General features: G+C 37.5%; 1 protein-coding gene across 2 annotated transcripts; it reads left to right on the forward strand.

The window, feature by feature from the left end:
• The first annotated feature begins 9,035 nt into the window (after positions 1 to 9,035).
• LOC137024981 (probable inactive protein kinase DDB_G0270444) lies at positions 9,036 to 24,444 on the forward strand. 2 transcript variants are annotated; one of them, XM_067392968.1, is made up of 6 exons: positions 9,036 to 9,084; positions 10,163 to 10,570; positions 10,875 to 10,983; positions 11,124 to 11,193; positions 23,738 to 23,892; positions 24,097 to 24,444. In XM_067392968.1, exons 2-6 carry the CDS (start codon positions 10,225 to 10,227, stop codon positions 24,257 to 24,259), a joined length of 843 nt encoding a protein of 280 aa, XP_067249069.1. In that variant the 5' UTR covers positions 9,036 to 9,084; positions 10,163 to 10,224; the 3' UTR covers positions 24,260 to 24,444. The 2 variants fall into 2 exon arrangements, with proteins under 2 accessions (XP_067249069.1, XP_067249070.1); XM_067392969.1 differs by lacking the exon at positions 9,036 to 9,084 and adding an exon at positions 9,092 to 9,442.
• Positions 24,445 to 24,459: the final 15 nt, after the last annotated feature.

Here is a 24,459-nt window from a genome sequence, read left to right on the forward strand (position 1 = left end):
AAATAATGAATCCATTGAGAAGCTTAACTTAGCCAGTTACTATGAGCACAGTTGTAATACATTCCTTTTGTTTAAGACCCACGTGATTTTTATTACATTCAAGACAGATATATCAAAAGCAAACAAGTCTTACTTTAAAATGTTAACATTTTTATGTACAAAATTATTAAGAAATGTAGACTTGCAAGAACTAAAAAAAAGACATCAGAGATGAGAATGCGCAGGATAAAATAAGGTATTCTTACAGAATTATGTTTTTATTCCGTGACTTTGTTGTGAACAACAACAGGCTTCAGCCATGAAAATGGAAAACAATTTTCACCAATAATATTTAGATTTGTAGTAATCTGTGTAGCTATAATTAACCTACTCATGTTGTATTGGAAAAACCTAGTTGTGTGTTGTATAGCTTATTTGTTATGTTTTTATAGGTTAATCAGAAGATTTCTGTTGGATCTGAAAAAATAAGTGAATCAAGCCAGGACAGTGGAGAAAAATATGTTCCATCCACAAGTGGGGATAGTAACGTGAGCCCAGAACTATCATTAAAAAGTCGAGCTGATGCAACAGTACGTTGTTCACTTCCATGCAAGCGCAAATTCAAGACATCTCTTGCTAAATTCCAGGACAATGACAGAATTGCTGCTATAACACAAAGCCAACATAATGCTCCTGACAGCACCACATCAGGTAAAGCAACAGTTGGAGATGTATCAGTACTTGTTCCTGCTGTCGTCAGAAAGAGTAATGGATCTCGAATGTACAACAAGCGACAGCACTGCCTATATTGTAGATCAGCGGTCCAAAAAATGTCTAGACACTTGGAGCGTGCTCACTCAAAAGAGATTGAGGTTTCAAGAGCATTGAGTTTTCCAAAGGGATCCCATCAAAGGAAATTGCAGCTTGAATATCTGAGAAACAAAGGAAACTTTGCACATAATGCTGAAGTTATAAAAACAGGGTCTGGAATTCTTGTTCCCTTCAAACAACCAAAAGAAAAGTGTGAGGGTCAAGACTTCATTCACTGTGTGCACTGTCAAGGGTTGTTTAAGAAAAAAGTGCTTCGGAGACACAAGCAGAGCTGTAAATTCAAACCTAGCAGTGTTAAATCTAAACCTGGAAAAACTAGTGTCCAATCTCTCTGTGCATTTGCTGAACTGGCACCCTCTGCGGTTAGTGAAAGTGTTTGGAAGTTGGTGAGCAACATGACACAAGATGATATCTCTCTTGAAGTAAAAAATGATCTCTGCATCATGGAGTTTGGAAAACATCTATATAACAGGCTTGGAGCCAATGTCAGCAAGCACGAATACATTCGTCAAAAGTTGAGGGAGCTTGGTCGGCTGCGTTTACATGGTAAAGAGGTCACACCACTGCAGACTATCAAAGATTATGTCACACCAGAAAACTTCATGCTAGCAGTTACTGCTGTAAGACACACAGCGGGTCTCAACGAGGAAACTAGCAAATACAAAAGTGCAACACTTGCTCTAAAGCTTGGACGTGAACTGAAAAATGTGTCCATGCTCCTTGAAAATGATGCAATGATGAAAGGTGATAATGATGGTGCAACAGCGGCTCGCTGCTTTCGTCAAGTGTATGATGCCAGGTGGAAGGAGCTTATATCAGCCAAAGCCTTACAGAGCCTCACAGAGTCCAAGTGGAATTCCCCACAGCTGTTACCTTTTACAGAAGATGTAAAAACTCTGCATTACTACCTGGATGACAAGCGGCGCCAGTTCTACAGTGACTTGACATCAGAGTGCTCATCTTGCAACTGGGCTAACTTGACAAAAGTGACTCTGTCACAAGTAATTTTATTCAACAGGGATAAAGAAGGTGGAGTCTCCAAAATGCTTGTTTCAACTTTCATCCTAAGAGACAAATCAGATCCTCATGAAGATGTCAATGTTGCTCTCTCTGAGCTAGAGAAAAGTCTCTGCAAGCATTTTGTGAGTCTTGAAATAAGTGGTAAAAGAGGGAGGAAGGTGCCTGTGCTCTTAACCCCTGCCATGGTGGATTCCCTTGATTTGCTTGTGGAGAAGAGAAAAGAATGTGGAGTGGCTGATAACAACCCATACTTGTTTGCACGGCCATATGCAGTGTCCCACTACAGAGGGTCAGATTGGATCCGTTACTTTGTGAAAGCTTGTGGAGCCAAGAACCCTCTCTCACTCACCTCTACAAAGCTCAATAAGCATGTTGCTACACTCTCAAAAGTACTCAATCTCAATGACACAGAGCTTGACCAACTGGCAGATTTCCTTGACCAAGATATCAGAGTCCAACGCCAGTTCTATCGCTTACCTGAGGGCACTCTCCAGCTTGCGAAGATCAGCAAGATTCTCATGGCCCTTGAGCAGGGGCGTTTATCAGAGTTTAAAGGAAAGAACCTTGATGATATCAACATCGCTCCAAATGGTACCAATGCCTTTTCCATAGACAAATATAAGAAAATGCAGATATTGTTTTTCCAGTACACTCCAAATAGCGTTGTGATGGCTTTGTCAACTGCCTTCTTTTTATTTTAGAGACAATCCTGTGTGACAAAGAAATCCAAGAGGCCAGGCTGAAGGAGAACACACCAGGTATCTATTTCAGTACTTGCTGTACTTGTAGATGCATGTCTGCATCAGTTTTTTCATCAGGTATTTGCTTCTACAAAGATAAGATTTGAGTTACTGCTCTTTTAACAGAATTTGGGTTATCAAAAAGGAATGTTCTCTTTCTTTACTAAGCCAAATCCTAACTCCTTCATGCTTCCACCTAGAATGGGGTGTAAACTTTGAGGTAATATAAAGCAGCAGCTTCCTGAATTCCTTTTCAACATCATAAATTAGGCTATGTTTATCTATATCATGATGGTCAGAGCCTGAAGGAACTTTGGTTGAGATTCACAGGCCTTACATGACCAAAAGCTGACAAATATGTTTTAGAGTGTAGGGCTGCCAAGATATTTTGCAGATTTGTTTTTGTAAACAGAAATTAATCTAACCTCTCAACCAACTGACTAGTCAAAATTGAAAAGTATCAAGTTTTACTGTCAAATGACCTTTTTAACCATGGTGTATTCTTTGCATTGCCATGCACTACTAGTAATGTACTAATCATGGAACAGTCAGTTATGAAGTAAACAAAACCACTACAACTGATCTCTTGTGGGGAGCAATTAGCATGGTGTGTGATCTGGGAAGTGACTGGTTGTACCTGACCAAGTTTATAACAGTTAGTCTAAAGGGCTGACCACTTAACCCAGGAGTGTCCAAACCCTTCCATGGAGGGGCTAGTGTATGCTGGTTTTTTGTCTTTCACTTCAATTAGAGCATAACTAGGACCTAGACTGCCAGGTGAGGGGAGATCTTAAACAATTAGTGAGCTTCTCCATTAGCCTTGTACAAGGTAAAAGCGAAAACTTGCACACACTAGGCCCTAACAGTTCTCTAACAGTATTTGTAGTGAAGAACTCAGTTTAATTTAAAGGAACTGTTTTGGTAGGTGATTTATTTATGGGTTTGGTTATTGGGTTGTGAGAATGCTAGCAAAGCTTTATTAATTTGTCCTACTTTCAAGTTCACTAATTTCATTCTTATTTAGGTCGCAAACCAGTCAAGAAAAAGAATTGGCAGAAGGTGGAGGTTGATGCAGTTGAAAAACACATGATGCACTTCATTGAATCCTGTCGTATACCAGGAAAGGCTGCCTGCGATTTGTGCCTCAAATCTGAGCCGGAAGCCCTAAAACAGAGGGACTGGCTGGCTATTAAATTTTACATCAAAAACCGGATATCTGCTCTGCAAAGAAAAAATTGAGCTATGCTCCTGAGCTGAAAGTATAAAGTACACCCAAAGTATAAATTTGTAAATGGCTAAATGTAAAATGGTCAGATTTTAGGGAATTTTAAATGTTTTCCCATAGTGAATGCTTTCAACATCTGGACAAAATGTTGGTTGGCCTTTTTAGTTCTAAAGGTAAAGGATTCAGAGAGACAGGGTCAGTTTTATAGATGGAGAGGGAGTGAGGTTGAACATTAGCAGCTACAGTATCTTGGACACAAGGGATATGGAGAACAAGAGACTAGTGACAGTGAGAAAAGAAAGGCAAACATTATTACGTTTTTTACATTTTACTAAATATATTATCTTAATGGAACACTTGTGCTCTTATTAATATTTGGGAGAGGATAAAGTTTGATGTAGTTCCAAAATGCATGATGCACTTCATTGATTCCAGTTTTGTATGATCAAATGCTATATCAGGTCATTGAGTCTTGTTTTAGGATATCAGGCCATTGAGTCATAGTTTAGGATTTCAGGTCATTGAGGATTGAAAGCTATAGTAGTTTTAAATCTGAAGAATTAGTTGAGTGAAGAATCAACACCAACTGACAACTGTTTGTGATTCCTTAGGCTGCAAAGCTGGCCATGGCGCTGAATCCACCTGTTGTGGCTTTAAATCACTGCATGGGAGCTGTCAGTTTCTCTCCCTGTAAACTTGCGACATCTGTGGCATTGTGCTGTGTGATAAAACTGCACATTTTAGAGTGGCATTTTATTGTGGCCAGCCAAAGGCACTGTGCAATATACTGTGCAATAATCTAAAATGTAGGGCTGCCAGGTAGAGTCTATAAAGAAGAAATAATGGTTAACATTACATTACAACACTTGCGTGTTTTAAATTGTGTACACACTCCTTTCCCAATTATATTGAGTTACCTGCATAACATTCCCAGGAAAGAAAAGACAACATTCTTTGGCGCAAAGCGCAGAATTACGCTGTGGAACGCCTCCAGTGATGAGGTTTGATGGTGAGGGCTCAGTTTTTCAACATCCTTCAGAATCCTCTTGTTTCTGAGGATCTTCTCTAATCTAGAGAAGGCAGTTGTTCCTGGTGGGAAAGTGGAACTTATTAAACTTTATATTTAAAAACAAACAAAAACAAAATTGACGTCCACTTTGCCACTCGCTCTGGCCCTGATGAAGAAGAAGCCGCTGTCCAATATATGTGTTTTTTTTATACTGCGATACCACTTCTGCAGTTTTTCACTGTCTTTGTTCTGAGCAATCCTCAGCAGTTTCTTTGATACTCCTAATACTATAAAAAAATCTAACTTTCATTCAGCCATGCAGAAAGATACAGTGTGTTTATTGAACACAAAATAAAATAAAAGAAAGTTCTGGTCAAAGGTATGGTTTTGTATCATTTTTACTGATCTGTTTAAAGAAATAACCAGTTTGTGAGACTATGACAGTCATTAGGCACATAAACAACACATACCCAGACAGGAGCTAATACCTTTTTCAATGTGCCATACAGTTTTGGCCAGAATTATTAGACCCCTTCATAAATATGATCAAAGATGACTCTAAAAATAAATCTGCATTGTTTATCCTTTTGATCTTCAATTTATAAAATTAGCAAAAATCTAACCTTTCATTGAAGGAAAAGAATTGAAAGTGGGGGGGAAATAACATTATGAAATAAATGTTTTTCTCCAAAACACGTTGCCCACAATTATTAGCACCCTTTTATTCAATTCTTTTTGCAACCTCCTTTTACCAAGATAACAGCTCCGAGTCTTCTTCTATGATGCCTGATGAGTTTGGAGAACACCTGAGAAGAGATCAGAGACCATTCCTTCATACAGAATCTCTCCAGATCCTTGAGATTCCAGCTCCATGTTGGTGCTTCTTCTCTTCAGTCCCATTTTCTTTAGGGTTCAGGTCAGGGGACTGGGATGGTCATGGCAGAAGCTTCATTTTGTGCTCAGTGACACATTTTTGTGCTGGTTTTGATGTTTGTTTTGGATCATTGTCCCAACGGATGATCTAACCACAGCCCATTAATGGATTTCTAGCAGAAGCGCCAGGTTTTGATTTTTTATCTGTTGGTATTTGATAGAATCCATGATACCATGTATCTGAACAAGATGTCCAGGAGCTCCAGCAGAAAAATAGGCCCAAAACATTAAAGATCCAAAAGATCAAAAGATTTGACCGTGGGCATGGGGCACTTTTTATCCATGTGTGCACCAAACCCATCTGGTGGGTTTGCTGCCAAAAAGCTCTTTTTTTTAGTTTCATCTGACCATAGAAGCCGGTCCCGTTTGAAGTTCCAGTCTTGTCTGACAACTGAATATGCTTGAGATTGTTTCTGGATGAGAGCAGAGGATTTTTCTTGAAACCCTCCTGAACAACTTGTGGTGATGTAGGTGCTGTTTGATCATTTTTTTTAGGCTTTCTGAGATTCAAGACTCAACTAATCTCTGCAATTCTCCATCTGTGATCCTTGTAGAGTCTTTGGCCACTCAAACTTTCCTCCTCACCGTGCATTAGGATGATTTAGACACACGTCCTCTTCCAGGCAGATTTGTAATATGTTTAGTTGATTGGAACTTCTTAATTATTGCCCTGATAGTGGAAATGGGGATTTTCAATGTTTTAGGTATTTTCTTACAGCCACTTTCTGTTTTGTGAATCTCAACAATCTTTTTCTGCACATCAGAACTATATTCTTTGTTTTTTCTCATTGTGATGAATGATTAAGGGAATTTGGCCTTTGTGTTTCCTCATGTTTATACTCCTGTGTAACAGGAAGTCCTGGCTGGACAATTTCATGTTCATGATCACCCCAGTGAGCTAAAAAAATTTAAATATGAATGCGAATATACTTCAGAGATATTTTACTCATGAAAAATTCTAGGGGTGCTAATAATTGTGGGCAACATGTTTTGGAGAAAAACATTTATTTCTTAATGTTATTTTCCCCCACTTTCAATTCTTTTCCTTCAATGAAAGGTTAGAGTTTTGCTAATTTTATGAATTAAAGATCAAAAGTGCAGATTTATTTTTAGAGTCACCTTTGATCATATTTATGAAGGGGTTTAATAATTCTGGCCACAACTGTACATCGTAATACTGTGTGATGTTGGCCTCCCGCAGGTATTTTTGTATTTGAGGGTGCTGGTCTGTAACAATGCTGTCAAAAGTCACACCGTGTGCCCTCAAGAGATCAAAGCTCCTCCTCAGATCCTCTTTCTCCATGTTGTTGCTCCCTCCAACTTCATTACTCTGATTACCAAAAAAAGGGCATATATGACAATTGTTGTCAATGCCTGTTATGTTAGCCAATAGCTACACAGTAAAAAATCCGTGCCTTTTTTTCTGTACTTTTACTTTGTTACATTACATATGCATTACATCATGCATAAGTCTGAAATGTTAGACTCACCTGAACTAGTTGCAGATCAATAATAGTGCTGGTCCTTAGGTCCATCACCGAGTAACTTCCATACTTTTATGTAGAAAATTAATGTTTACTTTGTATTACATTCGGTATTTATTGTTATTACTCTGTATGTTTTGCTTTCACAGTAATATGTAAACTGTTCTAGGTGGAGACATGAGGGCAGATTCACCAATGTTCTGCTGCTGTCTGAGCTGCTGCAACATGCCATCCTGTGCTGTCTTCCAGCTATGTACAATTGCAGGCTGTATACCTCCGGGCATGAATTCGAAAGGTGGTGTAGTGGATCATTTTCAGTTTCATTGCCTGCAATATCTAAGGTCAGAAAAGAGGATTCCTTCATTTAGCATGACTTCAGGGATAGTATGTTCAGGGTTGATCTTTGTGATATTACTTGCAATAGTAAATTTATAGGCTAGACAGTAAAATCCTCACCAACCTACCTGTTTAACTTTGAAGAAAGACGCACCATTGGCATAAACTGCAACAGAAAGCTGGACGTTCCCTGCAGGAGTACTTTGTATAATTGGCTGACTATTATATTTTCTGAAGAAGTCACAGTGTGGGCAGCATTGTTCCACAGAGAGGAATGTGCCAAATACTGATCTCCGTACATTAGTAACACGTTGACACACAGGGCACTGCTCAAAGAGCTGCAGCAGGCAGTTTTCATAAACAACGCAAGTTGCTGTCTTGTGCACCAGCTTTGAAGACTCAAATCTATTAGAATAATAAAGAGTTACTTAAAGGTGCCATAGAATTGAAAACTGAATTTACCTTGGCATAGTTGAATAACAAGAGTTCAGTACATGGAAATGACATACAGTGAGTCACAAACACCATTGTTTCCTCCTTCTTATGTAAATCTCATTTGTTTAAAAGACCTCCGAAGAACAGGCGAATCTCAGCATAACACAGTATTAATGTCTGGATCTGTGCACAGCTGAATCATCAGACTAGGTAAGCAAGCAACAACAATAGCGAAAAATGGCAGATGGAGCAATAATAACTGACATGATCCATGATATTTTTAGTGATATTTGTAAATTGTCTTTCTAAATGTTTCATTAACATGTTGCTAATGTACTGTTAAATGTGGTTAAAGTTACCATCGTTTCTTACAGTATTCACAAAGATCAGAGTCATGTCGTTATTTTCATTGTTAAACACTTTCAGTCTGTATAATTCATAAACACAACTTCATTCTTTATAAATCTCTACAACAGTGTGTAATTTTAGCAGTTAGCCACACAGGCTACTATCAAACTCATTCAGAATCAAATGTAAACATCCAAATAAATACTATACTTACATGATCTGATAGGCTGCATGACGAACACTTTGTAAAGATCCATTTTGAGGGTTATATTAACTGTGTGAACTTTGTTTATGCAATGTATTATAGAGTCACAAGCTTGGATTATATTTATTTAAATGAACACATAAATAAAATAAAATGTTAGAATCTCTGTATATTTTATCAACTATATAAACTAACTTCACAACTTTCCCTTGCACTGATATAGCAAGATATTTTCTTTTTGCTGTGTAAATGCATATATAATTCATATTCTCATTTATATACTTCATATTCTTAATCTAAAACAAGGCAATAAGTGTAGGGGGGAAATGAGGGTTAAATATGCATTCCTCCAATGATTCAAATATGAATACCTTATTTAATTCTTATTTTTACTATGTGTGTATATTTTGTATGTAAATATCAATACACTTTATGATTTTAAACAGCAGCTTGTGAATGAGACTTTTATTTTAGTCTGACGGTGTGACATCATAAGTCTGCGCCTGAGCCCGCATCTATTGTGAATTGGCTGAAGAAAGGTTTGTTTTTAAGCATTTAACGTGTTTGAATCGATAAAAATCGACTTTCGATCGAAATTCGACCTCTTTTTATAATGATTAGAGGTGATCTTAAATTAATTATTATGCATTAATTGTATTGCTTTATCTAACATTAATAAACTTTATTTCTGTGAGAAAAGTGCATCCGCACATAAGTAACTGAAAATGTGCGTCTCATTTCGCGTTCATCAGTTCACAGTAAACACGAATTCGGTCTCTGGATAAAGTGCTTTTTATTGCTCCGAGTCAACTGAATCAAAAGATTCGCCTAATGATTTAGTGATTCGAAGAGCTCGATTCAGCGAACGCTGCATGCAACGAAAACACAAACACACGTGTAAGTAATTAAGCTTTTACAAACCAACTGCAAATGGTTTATTGCAAATGAAATCTATATACAGATAATTAAATACCAACTTAACTCATAAATTATGAAGAGTATGTATAATGTGTTTTTAAAGACCCTTTGGTGAAAAATTCGCCCACAGTCTCAAAACTGCGGGTTGAAATTGATAGTAAGCCTTAATGTTCTTGTTCTTTGAAAATTAAATCATTCACTTGTCCGAGTAAAAAAAAAGTTGCTTGCCTGGAATTTTTTTTGATTTGTTGTTGTGTATATCTAATTTATTCTGACGCAATATTATCGTCAGTGTTATATTAGCACTGGCATATTCAAATCTGAATTTTGCAATAGTTACCTAATGGCATTTTTACTTTTATAAAAGGCTTTTTGTCTTCATCTTTCATTTTAAATTCTTACATTAGATCAGATAATGAATTTAATTATAATTATAAGACACTATTGGGCTGTTACCAATCAAATTAATTTATTAATTGACTGTCTAAAGAATTAGTTTATGTTAAAATAAAAATTGCCCCAAACTTTTCATTTTGGTGATCAAAGATCAGTTTTAAGGGATAAAATTTTTGTCTACAGGGGGACTTTAAATTGTACTGCAGCGTGTGGTTAACTCTGACTTCTGATTGAAACGCACCCAGAGATGTAGTTGTGATTTATTTTTCTGTCTGTTAATTATTCTCATCTTAAACATTACAGTGTCCAAATACACAGAAAAACTCCTGCAGTGACTGAGATCCATGTGACACACTATTATAAAGATGGCGTTTATTAAAGTGGAGAGTGAAGACATGCAGATTGAAGAAACAGTCAGAGTGAAACAAGAAGAAACTGAGGAACAAACAAATATTGCATTTATTAAAGAAGAAAGTGAAGACGTGACGATTGAACAAGTAATCAGAGTGAAACAAGAAGATGATGAGGAACAAACAAATGTGTCGTTTATTAAAGAGGAGAGTGAAAACATCATGATTGAAGAAACATTCAGTCTGAAACAAGAAGAGAATCAGGAGCCAATAAATGTGTCGTTTAATAAAGAGGAGAGAGAAGACATCAGGACTGAAGAAGCATTCAGAGTGAACCATGAAGATACTGAGAAACAAACAGGTTGGTTTTTATTCTCAAAGCTGAACTCAGTCATTTGATCCTTATTAAAATGTCCAACTCTACAGAAGTGAATGATTTTAAAGAATGTAATTGAAGTGAAAGTGGTTTTATTTGACATGGAGCAGATCGCCTCGTGTCGATTCCTACAAAGCCCATCCTTCCTAGAAGTGACCCTGTGCATTGTGATTGGCCAAACACGTCAAGCGTGTCGGAAATGTAATGCCCCTTAATGTAATCATGAGATTCAGACTTCACAACAATTATAAAGACTGTTATACTTATGCACTTATAATTATGTCTTCAGTTTTACCATACCAGTTCGAGCCCGAGTCGGATCCTGAAAATGCAGATGAACAAGATGATCAGTCGGAACATCCTTTGCAAGCACGACTTCAGCAGGACGTTTCACAGTGGTAAGGTTTTAATTTAAACTCTCTTACCTTTCACATACCATGTTGTAATGGTTTGATTTGGCTTCTTCACTGCAACAACATCATGTCCTGAAGTGATAATATAAAATACAGTTTAAAAACACTTTTTGTCGTTTATTTAGGTGCAGATGTGAAAACTGTAATAAAATGCCCAGCGAAGTTGAAAATGTCTGCTGCATGGAAATACCGAAGGTACTATCATAAATTACTATATAAAATAAAGTTGTGTATATATATATATATATATATATATATATATATATATATATATATATATATATATATATATATATATATATATATATGTGTGTGTGTATATGTATGTATGTATATATATATATATATATATATATATATATATATATATATATATATATATATATATATATATATATATATAGGGCTGCACGATATATCGCATGAGATTGTCACGCGCAATTCATCAATAAAGCCGGTTCCCTGATTACCGCTAAATCTCCATCACCTGCTTTCAAATGCAGCGGCATTTAATAGACAGAGCCGTAGTTCAATGAAAAGCCACGCAATATCGCGTTCATATCGCAGATGAATCGCCTTCGATAATGAACGCGATATTGCGTGGCTTTTCAGTGATCTACGGCTCTGTCTATTAAATGCCGCTCCATTTGAAAGCAGGTGATGGAGATTTAACGGTAATCAGGGAACCGGCTTTACTGACGAAATGCGCGTGACAATCTCATGCGATATATCGTGCAGCCCTAATATATATATATATATATATATATATAATATATTATATATATATATATATATATATATATATATATAATATATTATATATACATGGGCGACATTTGACTCTCGAGTTAGGGGGGGGCAAGAACTTTTTTATTATTTTTTTTTGCAGGTAAACATCTTTTTGTACCTGCATCAGCAAATTATTCGCGGGAGTTTTAAGCAAACAAGTTTAAGTTTGCTTGTTCTTTTTTTTTTACTTATTTATTTAATAATTCACTTAATTGTATTATCACGGGAAATGACGCGGACGATATCTGGAATCAGAGTTCATCATTTTGCGAGCAACTGATGATAAAGAAAAATGTCACGTCGCAATATTGATTATAGGTATTACGATTTTAAACCATGAAGCCGAGCCAGTTGATATTACACAAACAATGAGCAAACTTTGCGTGAGAGTTATGCGGATGAAGTCTCACTAGAGAACAGTAGCGGCTCCTTGCCATAAATATAGGTAGGGCAGATTCTGGGTGTTAACGCTAGTTTATTATAAACATTTTGCAAGCTTTATATTCTAATCGCTGAACACATCAGACACACTTTTGGCAGAATTCGAATGTCCTTGCGTTATTCAGACTGAGGGTGGCGCTCTAATGATGATTGACAGACTTTAGTACACACAACACACAAAATCTTTGAATTGTATTTATTGCTTTTGTTTTTAGAATATTGTTTTAGAATAGTTATGTAGGAATTCGAGAAATGAGCACGTTTAAATTAAAGGGTTTATACCCTCATTAATGTTATACGCTACTCCACATAGGAAGAACAGACATGCCAAACAGTTACTGACCTGATGCAGACACATATCTGAAGCGGACTGATATCGTCTTGGTCTGGAGCGAGGTGTACGTGAGGTGTGTTTAACATGGAAGCGGGGCAGCCAGAAATCTGCCACTATGGCTCTCTATGAGAGGCTGCTGCAATTCCATTTTTCACCACAGATTTACATAGGAAAGTTGTGTGGCGCTGTAGAGCTGGGATGGGGCTTCCCCGCTTAGTATTATGAATACATGCCTGTCGAATCCATGCGCTACAATTTAATATATCCAGCTCACTTTACAACTTAAAGTAGTCTAGAAAATCTGAAAATTATTTGTTGCAGAATGCTGAACACATTTATAATGTATTATTAATTCAGTGTACATAGGGGTAGGCCTATATTTTAGGATTAATATTTTGGTAAGGCTCTGCCCCACCTGCCCATACAGAGCCGCGGCTGGTACAGAAACTGAAAGTAAAAACCATAGACTGTGGTAAAAACTGAGCTTTTGGCATCTGTCGGCGCATATCCTCTTAGAGACTATTAATTTATTTTCTTAATATTTCTCTTGTGGTCCATAGTGAGGAAAAAAATGTAAAATTTTACGAAAATAAACTAGTTGTTTTTTAAATGAGGAGTATCCAACTAATCTTTTATCCTCACTCACAGCGCATCGGTTATGCGGTGATGCGCTATGATATTGTGGGGAAAATTAATTACAATATTATCTGAATAATAAAAATAGCATAATAATAATAAGAAGAATTTAATAGCCCTGCGTGCCCCGTCCGATATACACAACTGTGAAGGGATAAACGGCGTTCGGGTACGGCATCAAAGCGATTAACTGTTTTATCCAAATCCACATGCATGGACCGTCCAATGTTCAGTACTGCATGTCTCCTGTATCTGATGTTTATCATGTGTTTTCAGAAACGTTTACTAGACGGTGGACTAGCTTTGACTCTCTGAATAGTGGCCGCGTTTTTTGTGACCACGGTCTTTCCGCGCTCACGGGCAAAGGACTCGGAGTAGGCTGTCTTTGAATAGCTCGCGCTCAATTGTGCGCGAGAAGGAGCGATGGAGCTGTAGCCTACCCGAGAAATTTTATATATATATATATATTAACCGCTCCAAATTGTAGTGGACGAGCTGACAGCTCACATCGGGAAAAATTATGCCCCCCCCTAATGCCGCCCATGTGTGTGTATATATATATATATATATATATATATATATATATATATATATATATATATATATATATATGAGCAATATCACATGTGATTCGTCCGTAGGCACGAGGCCGCAGGTAATCACAGTGTGCTGATATACAGCCAAATCAGACAGCTACGAGCGTAATATAGCGTTTATACAACAGTTCAACAGCACGATTGTGTAAATAAATAAAAACAACAACGGAGTGTCTTTAAAACCCTCTTTTGTGCAGCAGCACTACTTCCTTCTGCCACGGATTCAAATCTCAAGTTGACAGTTGGACCAAGCCTCCGTCACTAACTCTAAAACGTCACTTTAGAATTAGTAACGAAGGAATGTTCAGTCGCTTCATTGAAACTCATTGAATTTTGTACAGTATGAGAGAGAGAGAGAGAGATTGCCTGAGAGAGTATTACCTGTCTGTCTTTATACTTGTATGTGGGTTTTTACAAATATTTAACGAATGAAGAGGATTTTAAAGAGTGTGTGACAAAACCTTGTAACTCCATTGGATCCTCAAACTGTCAGTCAGAGCTCATAAATCTGCCTCGTGAATGAAGTGCGCACTCCGTTTGGTCATCTCGTCTATGCAATGCAAAGGTAAATAAAGATCTATTTGAAAAAAAATTGAAAGCATTTTCTTTATTCAAAAAACACTGTCTATAAAGTTTAATTTTAATACGTTAAGTTTAATTTTTACGTAATTGAAGAGCGGAGTAGAGTCTTCGTCTGATATTTCCCGTCTAGTTGTAGCCAATATGCTATATAAAAGGATGTAAGGTAACATTATTATCAAATTTAGCATAACACAATTCGACTTGCTCTGGAACAAATAATAGATTAATAAGACCAAATATTGCCGTTTTATGTACTCAAATTGAATTATGTCTCGTGTTTAACCACTATAAGTGCCAGCGGTAAATCCCGAAGCACTGGCCGAGATGAAGCTGTTCTCGGCGGTTACAGAAGCACTAAACGCCCGCTGACGCCCTGGAGCTCGCATCTCCGAAAACATCAAAACAAATTGTAAAATAGGTGCTATTATTAAATAGGGCTGGGCGATATATCGCATGTGATTGTCACGCGCATTTCGTCAGTAAAGCCGGTTCCCTGATTACCGCTAAATCGCCATCACTTGCTTTCAAATGGAGCGGCATTTAATAGACAGAGCCGTAGTTCACTGACAAGCCACGCAATATCGCGTTCATTATCGAAGGCGATACATCTGTGATGTGAACGCGATATTGCGTGGCTTATCAGTGATCTACGGCTCTGTCTATTAAATGCTGCTCCATTTGAAAGCAAGTGATGGCGATTTAGCGGCAATCAGGGAACCGGCTTTACTGACAAAATGCGCGTGACAATCGCATGCGATATATCGCCCAGCCCTATTATTAGGGGCCAAGCACCGAAGGTGCTTAGGCACCTATTGTTATTGTTGGCGTTCCGTACGCTTATTCTTCTTCTTCTTCCGCTCTTGAAGTCTATGGCAGCCCATAGAACCGCTTGCGGGAAAGTTGTGAAATTTGGCACACAGTTAGAGGACAGTCTGACCTTTGTCCACAGCAAATTTGGAGTCTCTAGCTCAATCCCTCTAGCGCCACCAGCTGTCCAAAGTTGCACTTATGTTTATGTTAATAACTTTTGAACCAGAAGGGTTAGAAACAAAATTTTTCCTCTGATTCCTTGGGTCAAGTCGAATCGATTGCACCCTAACGGTGCGTTCACACCGGACGCGAATGAAGCGGTAAGCGCGAGTGATTTACATGTTAAGTCAATGCAAAGACGCGAATTGACATCCTGCGGCGCGATTCGCGCGAATGAAGCGGCGCGAATTGAGCGATTCGCGCGAATTGAGCGATTCGCGCGAATCGCGCAAGTTGAAAAATCTGAACTTTGGCGAATTTCCGCGCCGCGTTAACCAATCGGGAGCTTGCTCTAGTAGTGACGTGACGTAGCGAGCTGAGGCAGAAATTCGAAACAACAATGGAGGACAAAATCATCGTCGCTGTACATCTTCATACATTTATAGAAACAGAAATAAAAAGGACCGTGTTTGAAAGAAAGTGAGTGAGGAGGTCGGACAATCTGATAAGTTGTAAAAAACGGTCTTTACTCAATTTGAGCTATATACATATATATAAATACATATTGAGACTACAAGCCAACTAAAGACGACCAATTGAGCTTATTCGCTGTAATTTACAATTATTTCCCCACTGACAAGTTGTGTTTATTCAGAGGAAGTGTGCAGAAGCAGTGGGAGAGTCTGGGACACATAAAGGAGCGGGAGAGCCCCTCTCATGACGCGAATTCGCGTCTGTTGTGAAGGGATTTTCACGCGCGAATGAAGCGAATGTCACGCGCGAATGAAGCGAGTAAACTCAAAATGTTCAAGCGTCCAACTACGCGCGAATAGCGTGATTTATTCGCGCAAGTCGCGTCTGGTGTGAACACAGCATAAGACGTCATTTTCCGTCATGAAAATTTTTCCGCCATTTTGAATTTTCTGAAAAACGTACTTTTTCGAACTAGGCGGTTACTCCAATTTTCATGAAAATTGAATCAGATCATCTTCAGACCATGCCGACAAAAAGTTATGGAATTCAAGTCGATTCCTCAAACCGTTTTCGAAAAACTCGCAAACGAATTGTACCTAGTGCTTGCGAAAACAGAAGTGAGGCTGTATCTCCGCAATGCTTTATCGTATTCAGACCAAACTTGGTACCTGTCATCACAAGCATGACCTGAGGTACCATGCAGTGTTTCGGCGCAGCGCCACCTACTGGTGCAGATGAAAAATGGTCATTTTTGCTTATAACTTTTGATGGGTTTGTTCAAAAATCATAAATTTGGTCTCGTTAGATTTGGGGAATCATGCCGAGTCGAATGATATCCAATTTTCCCATATCGGACATTTTGGCTGTCGGCCATTTTGAATTTTGTGCTAAAATGCTGTATTTTATGAACGCAATAGCGTATCGTTATGAAACTTGGTATGGGTTATCAGCACAATGCCCTGAAGCAGCCTAAGAAGTTTCGGACCAGCGCCACCTTGTGGTCAAAAATTATAACAAAATTCACAAAAATGCTAATAACTTTTGATTATATTAACTGATTGTAATGAAACTGGTCTCAGTAGATTCCTTGGGTCATGCTGAGAACATTGATATCAAATTTGCCATAGTCAGCTGAACTTCCTGTCCGCCATATTGTTTTTCTTTAAAAACCTACTTTTTCGAACTCCTCCTAGACCGTTGCTCCGATTTTCACCAAAATTGAACCGTATCATCTTCAGACCATGCCTACAAAAAGTTATGGATTTCAAGTCAATAAGTCAAACCGTTTTCGTATGCCGGAGCAAAGAATTTGAGGCATGATGCAAAAATTACTCTTGAAGCTGTATCTCTACAATGCTTTGACATATTCAGACCAAACTTGGTATGTGTCTTCACAAGCATGACCTGAGGCAACATACAGTGTTTTGGCGCAGCGCCACCTACTGGAGTGGAGATATGAAAAATTGTTATTTTTGCTTATAACTTCTGATGGGTTTGACCAAAATTCATAAATAGGCATGGGTCATCAGGACAAAGCCCTGAAGGAGCCTGAGAAGTTTCGGACCGGCGCCACCTTGTGGTCAAAAGTTATAACAAAATTTACAAAAATGCTAATAACTTTTGACTGTATTAACTGATTGTAATGAAACTGGTCTCAGTAGATTCCCTGGGTCATGCTGAGAACATAGATATCAAAATTGCCATAGTCAGCTGAACTTCCTGTCCGAAATATTGTTTTTCTTTGAAAACCTACTTTTTCGAACTCCTCCTAGACCGTTGCTCCGATTTTCACCAAAATTGAACCGTATCATCTTCAGACCATGTCAACAAAAAGTTATGGATTTCAAGTCGATAAGTCAAACCATTTTCGTATACCAGAGCAAAGAATTTGAGGCATGATGCAAAAACGACTCTTGAAGCTGTATCTCTGCAATGCTTTGACATATTGACACCAAACTTTGCAAATGTCATTGTCACCTCACTCTGACCATACCACATTAATTTGGTCACAGCGCCACCTATTGGCCGAAAGTGATGAACCAGTAAATCATAATTTTTGATCATTTTTCAGCTCTTTTGCCTAAAATCATCTTAATAGGTCTTTAATTGTTCACGGCCGTGTTGGCTGGCTTTTTGTGCCGCTTTTGTGCTTGGCCCCGTAATTGCTGCTTGCAGCTATATTTAATAATGAATCCCATATTTCAGGTCTAAACAACTACATTCTCGTCTAAAAAACTATTAAACTACAGTTAGTGGTACAACAAGTAGTATTCTCAAAAATAATGGTGGATTTGCTCGTCCGCCATGATGGTCACTTCAAGCGGACTGATAAGAATGGTGAAAAGGTAGGAGGAGTTCTGTTATCACTGAAATATCGCATGGCTATGAGCCAATCAGATTCGAGAACCAGACAGAACTGTTGTGTGTGTGTATATATAATCCCTTTCATGCATAGTGGTCACTACAGCGGACAGCTATTCAATAGTTGTTTTCTCTTATATAATTGAGTCTGAATCTCACAGTTGCACATCAGCCACTACAGTGGACACTATTGTGTCATGCAAATACACTGCTACCCACTGGTCAACTTTTGAAAGTGCAAAAAAAAATTCTAAAACAAGATGGCAGACACAAAAGCAGATGTGCCTTGTGTGGGGGAGGAATATCTGTCCATTCCTTCTATTCTACGAGACCCTTGCAGGTAAAAAAAAAATATGAGGACATCAAGCAACAGCTAGGGAGCAATATAATTGTTAAAATATCCAAGTGGACATCATGCATCACTGGCTATATTAAGACTACAATTTATTGTATCGCTGTTTTTTTTTTTTTTTAGTTTTTTTTAAATACGCCATCTGCAGTAATGTTTTGGCTAAAAATCCATTTAATTTTTATTACAGCAATATTTTGTGGGTATTAGTTCTATCATGAGTGATGATCCTTGTCCTTGTGTTTTTGTAGAGGTCATGTGCAGAACATGCTAGCAAAAACTACAGGATAGTCCAGCAAATGCCATCTGACTCAAGTGATGATGATGTTAGTGGCAGTGATGATGAATGGCTACCAGAAAAAGGAGAATTAGCAAATGGCAGCAGTAGTGACAGTGAACCAGAGGATGCTGTAGAAAATGAGGGAGCTGAGGATGTTCTGTCTGACAAAGCTCAAGAACACAAAAGAAGTAGTCATGTCTGGAAAACCAAAGATAATGAGTTTGAGGGAGACTTGCCTCCTTTTTTAGGACAGTGGAAGGTGAATGTTCAGGGAACAGAACCAATAGATTTCTTTATGCATCTATTTCCTGAAGATCTGATAGGTGAAATAGTGCTCAAATCAAATATCTATGCACTGCAAAAAGGCAAAGAAAATCTGGCCATTACAAGTGGTGAAATGAAGAAGTTTCTAGGGATTCATTTCGTCATGTCATACATCAGATACCCAAGAACAAGAATGTACTGGTCATCAGAGGATGGGCTGCATCTTGATTTGATTGCAAATGCCATGCCACTGATCCGGTTTGAGCAGATTCTGAAATACATTCACTTTGTTGATAACCATTCACAGGAGCAAGGAAATACTGATAAGCTCTTCAAAATCAGGCCAGTGTTGGATACACACAAAAAAAACTTCCGTTCAGCTGTGGATCCTGAAGAATTCCAATCGATTGATGAACAGATCATTCCATTCAAGGGGCGTTTGTCTCTCAAGCAGTACATCCCAAAGAAAACCAAGTGTGGGTTAGAGCAGGGAGCTCTGGATACATGCACAGATTCGAAGTGTATCAGGGTTTGGCTGGGCGTGGTGCGGTCAGTGTCAGAATCACAAGGTGTTTTTTGACAATTTCTTTTGCACCATTCCACTTATTCAGGCATTGAAACAACAAGGCATCTATGGCACTGGCACATGCAGAAGCAACAGGCTCCAGGGAGCACAACTGAAGCTGAAAAGTGAAAAGAAACTCAAAGAAGGAAGGGGATCTTGCTCTATTGTCACCAATGCTGAAAACATCACTTTCACACGCTGGCTGGATAGTTCCGTGATTCACCTGGCCTCTTCCTGTGTTGGCCAGTCCCTTTCAGACTTGGCCCAGAGATGGAGCAAGAAAGAAAAAAAGATGCTCAACATCCAGAGGCCATTTTCTTTGAAGCTTTACAATCAGAATATGGTAGGGGTAGATCTCATGGATCAATGTATCCCCACAGTTCCAAAAACAAACGATGGTACCTCCGAGTGTTCTTCCACTTCTTGGACGTGACCACTGTGAATGCCTGGCACATCTACAGAATGTGTGAATCGGACAAGAAGGATCTTCTGCATTTCAAGGCGTCTGTAGCTCGTGCGCTAATAAATGTAACTTCCATCCAGACACCAAGACGAGGAAGACCCAGTGCCACCCCACCTCCTTTGAAGCACAGAGCAGTGTCCAAGCCTCACCCTGAGATAAGGTTTGGACCTGGAGACCACTGGCCCAGGCTCACTGAAGCAAGAAATGCAAAGAGATAGCATGACTCTGCCTGCACACTAAAAACAAAGTACATCTGCATGCAGTGTCTTGTGGCTTTGTGCCCTGGGTGCTTTGCCAATTTCCATACAAGATAACCTTTTCCGCTAAAGACACACTGCACTGATGTATTCAAGTACATTTGAAAGAATGTTTGCCATAGTAGTACGCTGATAAGTAGTAGTAGGCATGTTCATTGTTATGGTTTGAGTTATTTAGACTGTACTGTACTGTGTACTGTAGATCTGTGCTTCAAAGAAGTTTATTTTTCTCTGGTTAAATGTTTTTGCAATATGTTTAACAGTTCTGAAATATGTTCAAAATACACGCAAAATTAAAGAGCAAACAAAAACATTTTTTATAGTGTTTACAATATTTCTTGTTTTCTCAAATACATATTTCATCCATTGGTCAAACACGCGTTTGTCACCAACACAAATGCATGTTTTAAAAAAAAAAGGAAGGTGATTTATTTTATTTTTTTCATGCCTAAAGAGTAAAAAAAAAAACACTTTGGGAAAAAATCCTGAAGTAGCCTATCATAATTCATGCATGAAAGGGTTTATATATTTATTTATATATATATATATATATATATATATATATATATATATATATATATATATATATATATATATATATATATATATATATATAAGCAACACAAACATACATGTATTAGTGCTGTCAGCCAATTAAAAAAGTAATTAATTACAAAATTGTATGTAATTTATCAATTAATATAACCTAACAATAAAGTTTTTAATATATTTTTAGATTGTAATAATTTCACCTTTTTTGCCCAAATGCACAAAAGTTATTGTTTTTGTTGTTTTTGACCCATGTAACCTTGTAAACAGTGCTTAAAGATTTTTAGGTAGGATATACACAAAAATTGAATAAAGTTATCAGACACTTCACAGTCTTCACTGCATAAATTATCAATTAAATATAGATTAATCCTTATTAAAGCTACAAATGTTATTCAGTCAAGTGCAGTGAGTGATGTTCTCTTTTTCTTTTGTTCTTTGATTAACATTAATGACAGATAGCAGCAGGTTTATTTGGCTGCTTTCACTTTAAGAACTGTCGCTGCCACACATGTTCTTTTAAGAAGAACACAAGCTGTTTCTATCCACCTATTTTTATGCACATTTTGGGGATATCGCATAAAAAAAATGCTGAATGGAAATGCCAAGATGCACATACATAAAAAAAAAATGTGTATTAAAAAAGTATGCACTCAAATGAGTTGGATAAAGTTATGTAATACTAAAATATGCACATAAACTACAATGGAAACAGTTTCCGAATAAATTCCTTGATGCGCATCAAAAAAAAAGACATGACTTTGCGATCGCATAACTGGACCCAGCAAACCTATCTTGTTGCACAGCATCTGGAATGCTGTTTTGGTCATTCTGTAATGCCTGAGCTAAGTCTGTCCTTCATGTGGTTCAGTATAATTCCCTCCCAGAAGCGCCTCACACGATTGCGTTCACATACACGGGGCATCTGAATGCAAGATAACATGACACCGTTTATTGTGTTTCGTCTGTGCACTCGAAGGAACAAAGTTCTGTGTGAATGCCCCCTAAGAGCCAAATGGTAATCACATGCATTTATGCTTTAATTTTGACAGCACTAATATCTCTTAAATGCATACCTCGGGTCTTTAGTGTCATTCACTACCCTCCTCCACATTTATTTTTTAAAGTTAGACATCAACCTTCTTGGTATTCCTCAATCAATTCATTATAAAGAATATAACAAGAAAAAATTAAATTATAAAAGAATGCCTATTTTTGTATTCATTTTTTGTAAAAATTGTATTGGGTCGCTAACGACCCCAGGTGTGTATCAGTATATGTGTATTTTTTCTGTACAACAATAATTGAATCTAATAACAGAATAAGTGCAATTCACCTTTATTCCACAAGGTGGCAATGTCTGATACACAATGCTGATGTGACGACTCATTCAGACAGAAAACGAAATAATAAGAAAAACATGAAATGGCTCAGCAATTTACTGCAGAGCAAGTACTGTACGCAATCAAATATGACAAACTCTTACTGGATGGATCTGGTGAAGCTGTTAGCGATCAAAATATTGATTTTGAAGATGTTGAAAATTAAATAGTTTTGAAAATACGTTTGGTATTATTTATTTGCTGAATTTACTGGGAAATGAGCTCTGACGAGGCCAGTGAGTGATGATGGCATAAAACATCTGCTCAAACTGAGCCCTTTCAAGCTCCAAAAGTTAACAAAATCTGATTTATTTTATTCTTCTTTAATTGTTACTCTAATATCAGAGGAGTTTTATAATATTGTGACACGTAGAGATCCTTCCATGTTAGATATAGATCCGGGTCGATAAAGACCCGAATATGTAAGAATGATTGGCGAAACAGTCATGTGTTTAAGGGATATATATATATATATATATATATATATATATATATATATATATATATATATATTAGGGATGTTGCGTTGACGGATTTTTTCCACCGGTTAATTGACGTGTAAAAAAAAAACGGTAATCCCGGTGTCACCGGGGTTGCGTGTCGGGGATTTCGGGTGGCCGAAAATCCGGTCGTGCAGACGTGCACACGTCTCAATTTACTTTCACTTTAATTAGCGGCAATTCAGTAGCATTTGTTTGAATTAATCATGGGTTAATTTATTTTATTCTTAATAAAAATACACAAAACAATAAGACACTCGCTTGTATTACACACATCTTTATTGCAAAATGAATAATAACTTAACACACCATTCAAAAACTAAACAAAAGCACTTATGAAACACCTTTAAAGTGCATTTATAAACAAAACGAACCACTGCACACATCGTGCAAGTATCAAACTAGAAATTATATAAAAAAAATCACTATTCGTTAAATAAAGTGCCTGCCTTTTTCAGCAAAAAAACAAATCCAAAATATTTCCAAATAGGTGCTTTTGCATTTCGCTTTGAAACCAGATCTTCCGCCATCCTTTGCCAGTTAGCTCGCCTCACTCTCCTCAAATGATAAATGAAATCGGACACCGGCTGCTGCTTTACTGCGGCGCTCGTTCCGCTTACACTAAATTACGAAGGCACGTAGTCACTAACTGAATTAAGTGCTTTATTGCTATAGGCTAAAACTTCAACAAGATGGGGACGGTGCCGGTGGTCAAATGCTATGACCGGTAGGTGGGTTAAACACTGTGTATCACCGGTAACACCGACTATCGCAACAAGCCTAATTATATATATATATATATATATATATATATATATATATATATATATATATATATATATATATAAAATTTAATAAGAGAGGTCATATTATGCTTTTTAAAGAGTTGCTTTTACTTTTGTAATTTTGGACAGTATAGTAAATAGTTGGTGGTTTGTCTTTTTTTAGGTTGGAAGACGAATGAATCAGGTTTCAGGGCCTCTGAAATGCATTATACACCACCCAGGCTTCGAGCCGAACTGTTTGAATCCTTACACCCTGCAGAACATTTTGAATATTTACAAAGCTGATTATGGACCTTTGAGGCGTAAAACAGAAGCAGCGTAAGTTTTTTTGTTTTGTTTTTTCATGGAATTTTGACATTATTGTCAATATAAATAAAATGTTACATTTCTTGACACCACTGCATCAAAAAAAAAATTGACAAAATATTTATTTGTTAAAAAAAAAAAAAAAAATGAAAATATGTACACATTTTTGAATAGTTTTATCTACAACGTTAATAGTGTCTGCAACTTTCTTTACAGACGGTACCGTTATCTTGCCCATCGAAGCTTTGTCAGCTGGTGCTGGGGCTATTTAGCACGAAATATTCGAGTTGTTCTCCCGTCCTGTGTTGTGCTCCGGATTCAGCAGGAGTTTCCTGATGCAGATGGACAGTTTGTTGGATTTCGACCGCCCCTTGACTGAAGCGTGAGACGTGGTGGACAATAACTTCCTCCTTTTGAATGTTTTTTTCAAACTAAGAGGACAGGAATGTGGGAATAGGGATTTCTTTTTGCTCTTCTTTAAAGACAAGCTTCATCACGTCATTTACATAATCTGTAAAACATTGCATACAGTAGGAAATTATATTCATTAAATTTAATTCAACCTCTTCAGAACATGTC

Source organism: Chanodichthys erythropterus, chromosome 8, assembly GCF_024489055.1.
Source record: "Chanodichthys erythropterus isolate Z2021 chromosome 8, ASM2448905v1, whole genome shotgun sequence".
NCBI lineage: Eukaryota > Metazoa > Chordata > Actinopteri > Cypriniformes > Xenocyprididae > Chanodichthys > Chanodichthys erythropterus.

Excerpts from the sequence above, each read along its gene's own strand:
- LOC137024981 (XM_067392968.1), top strand. The coding sequence starts at position 10,225 with ATGGCGTTTATTAAAGTGGAGAGTGAAGACATGCAGATTGAAGAAACA. Across the intron at positions 10,571-10,874 it reads AGATACTGAGAAACAAACAG|TTTTACCATACCAGTTCGAG; the intron begins GTTGGTTTTTAT and ends TTATGTCTTCAG. Across the intron at positions 10,984-11,123 it reads CAGCAGGACGTTTCACAGTG|GTGCAGATGTGAAAACTGTA; the intron begins GTAAGGTTTTAA and ends TCGTTTATTTAG.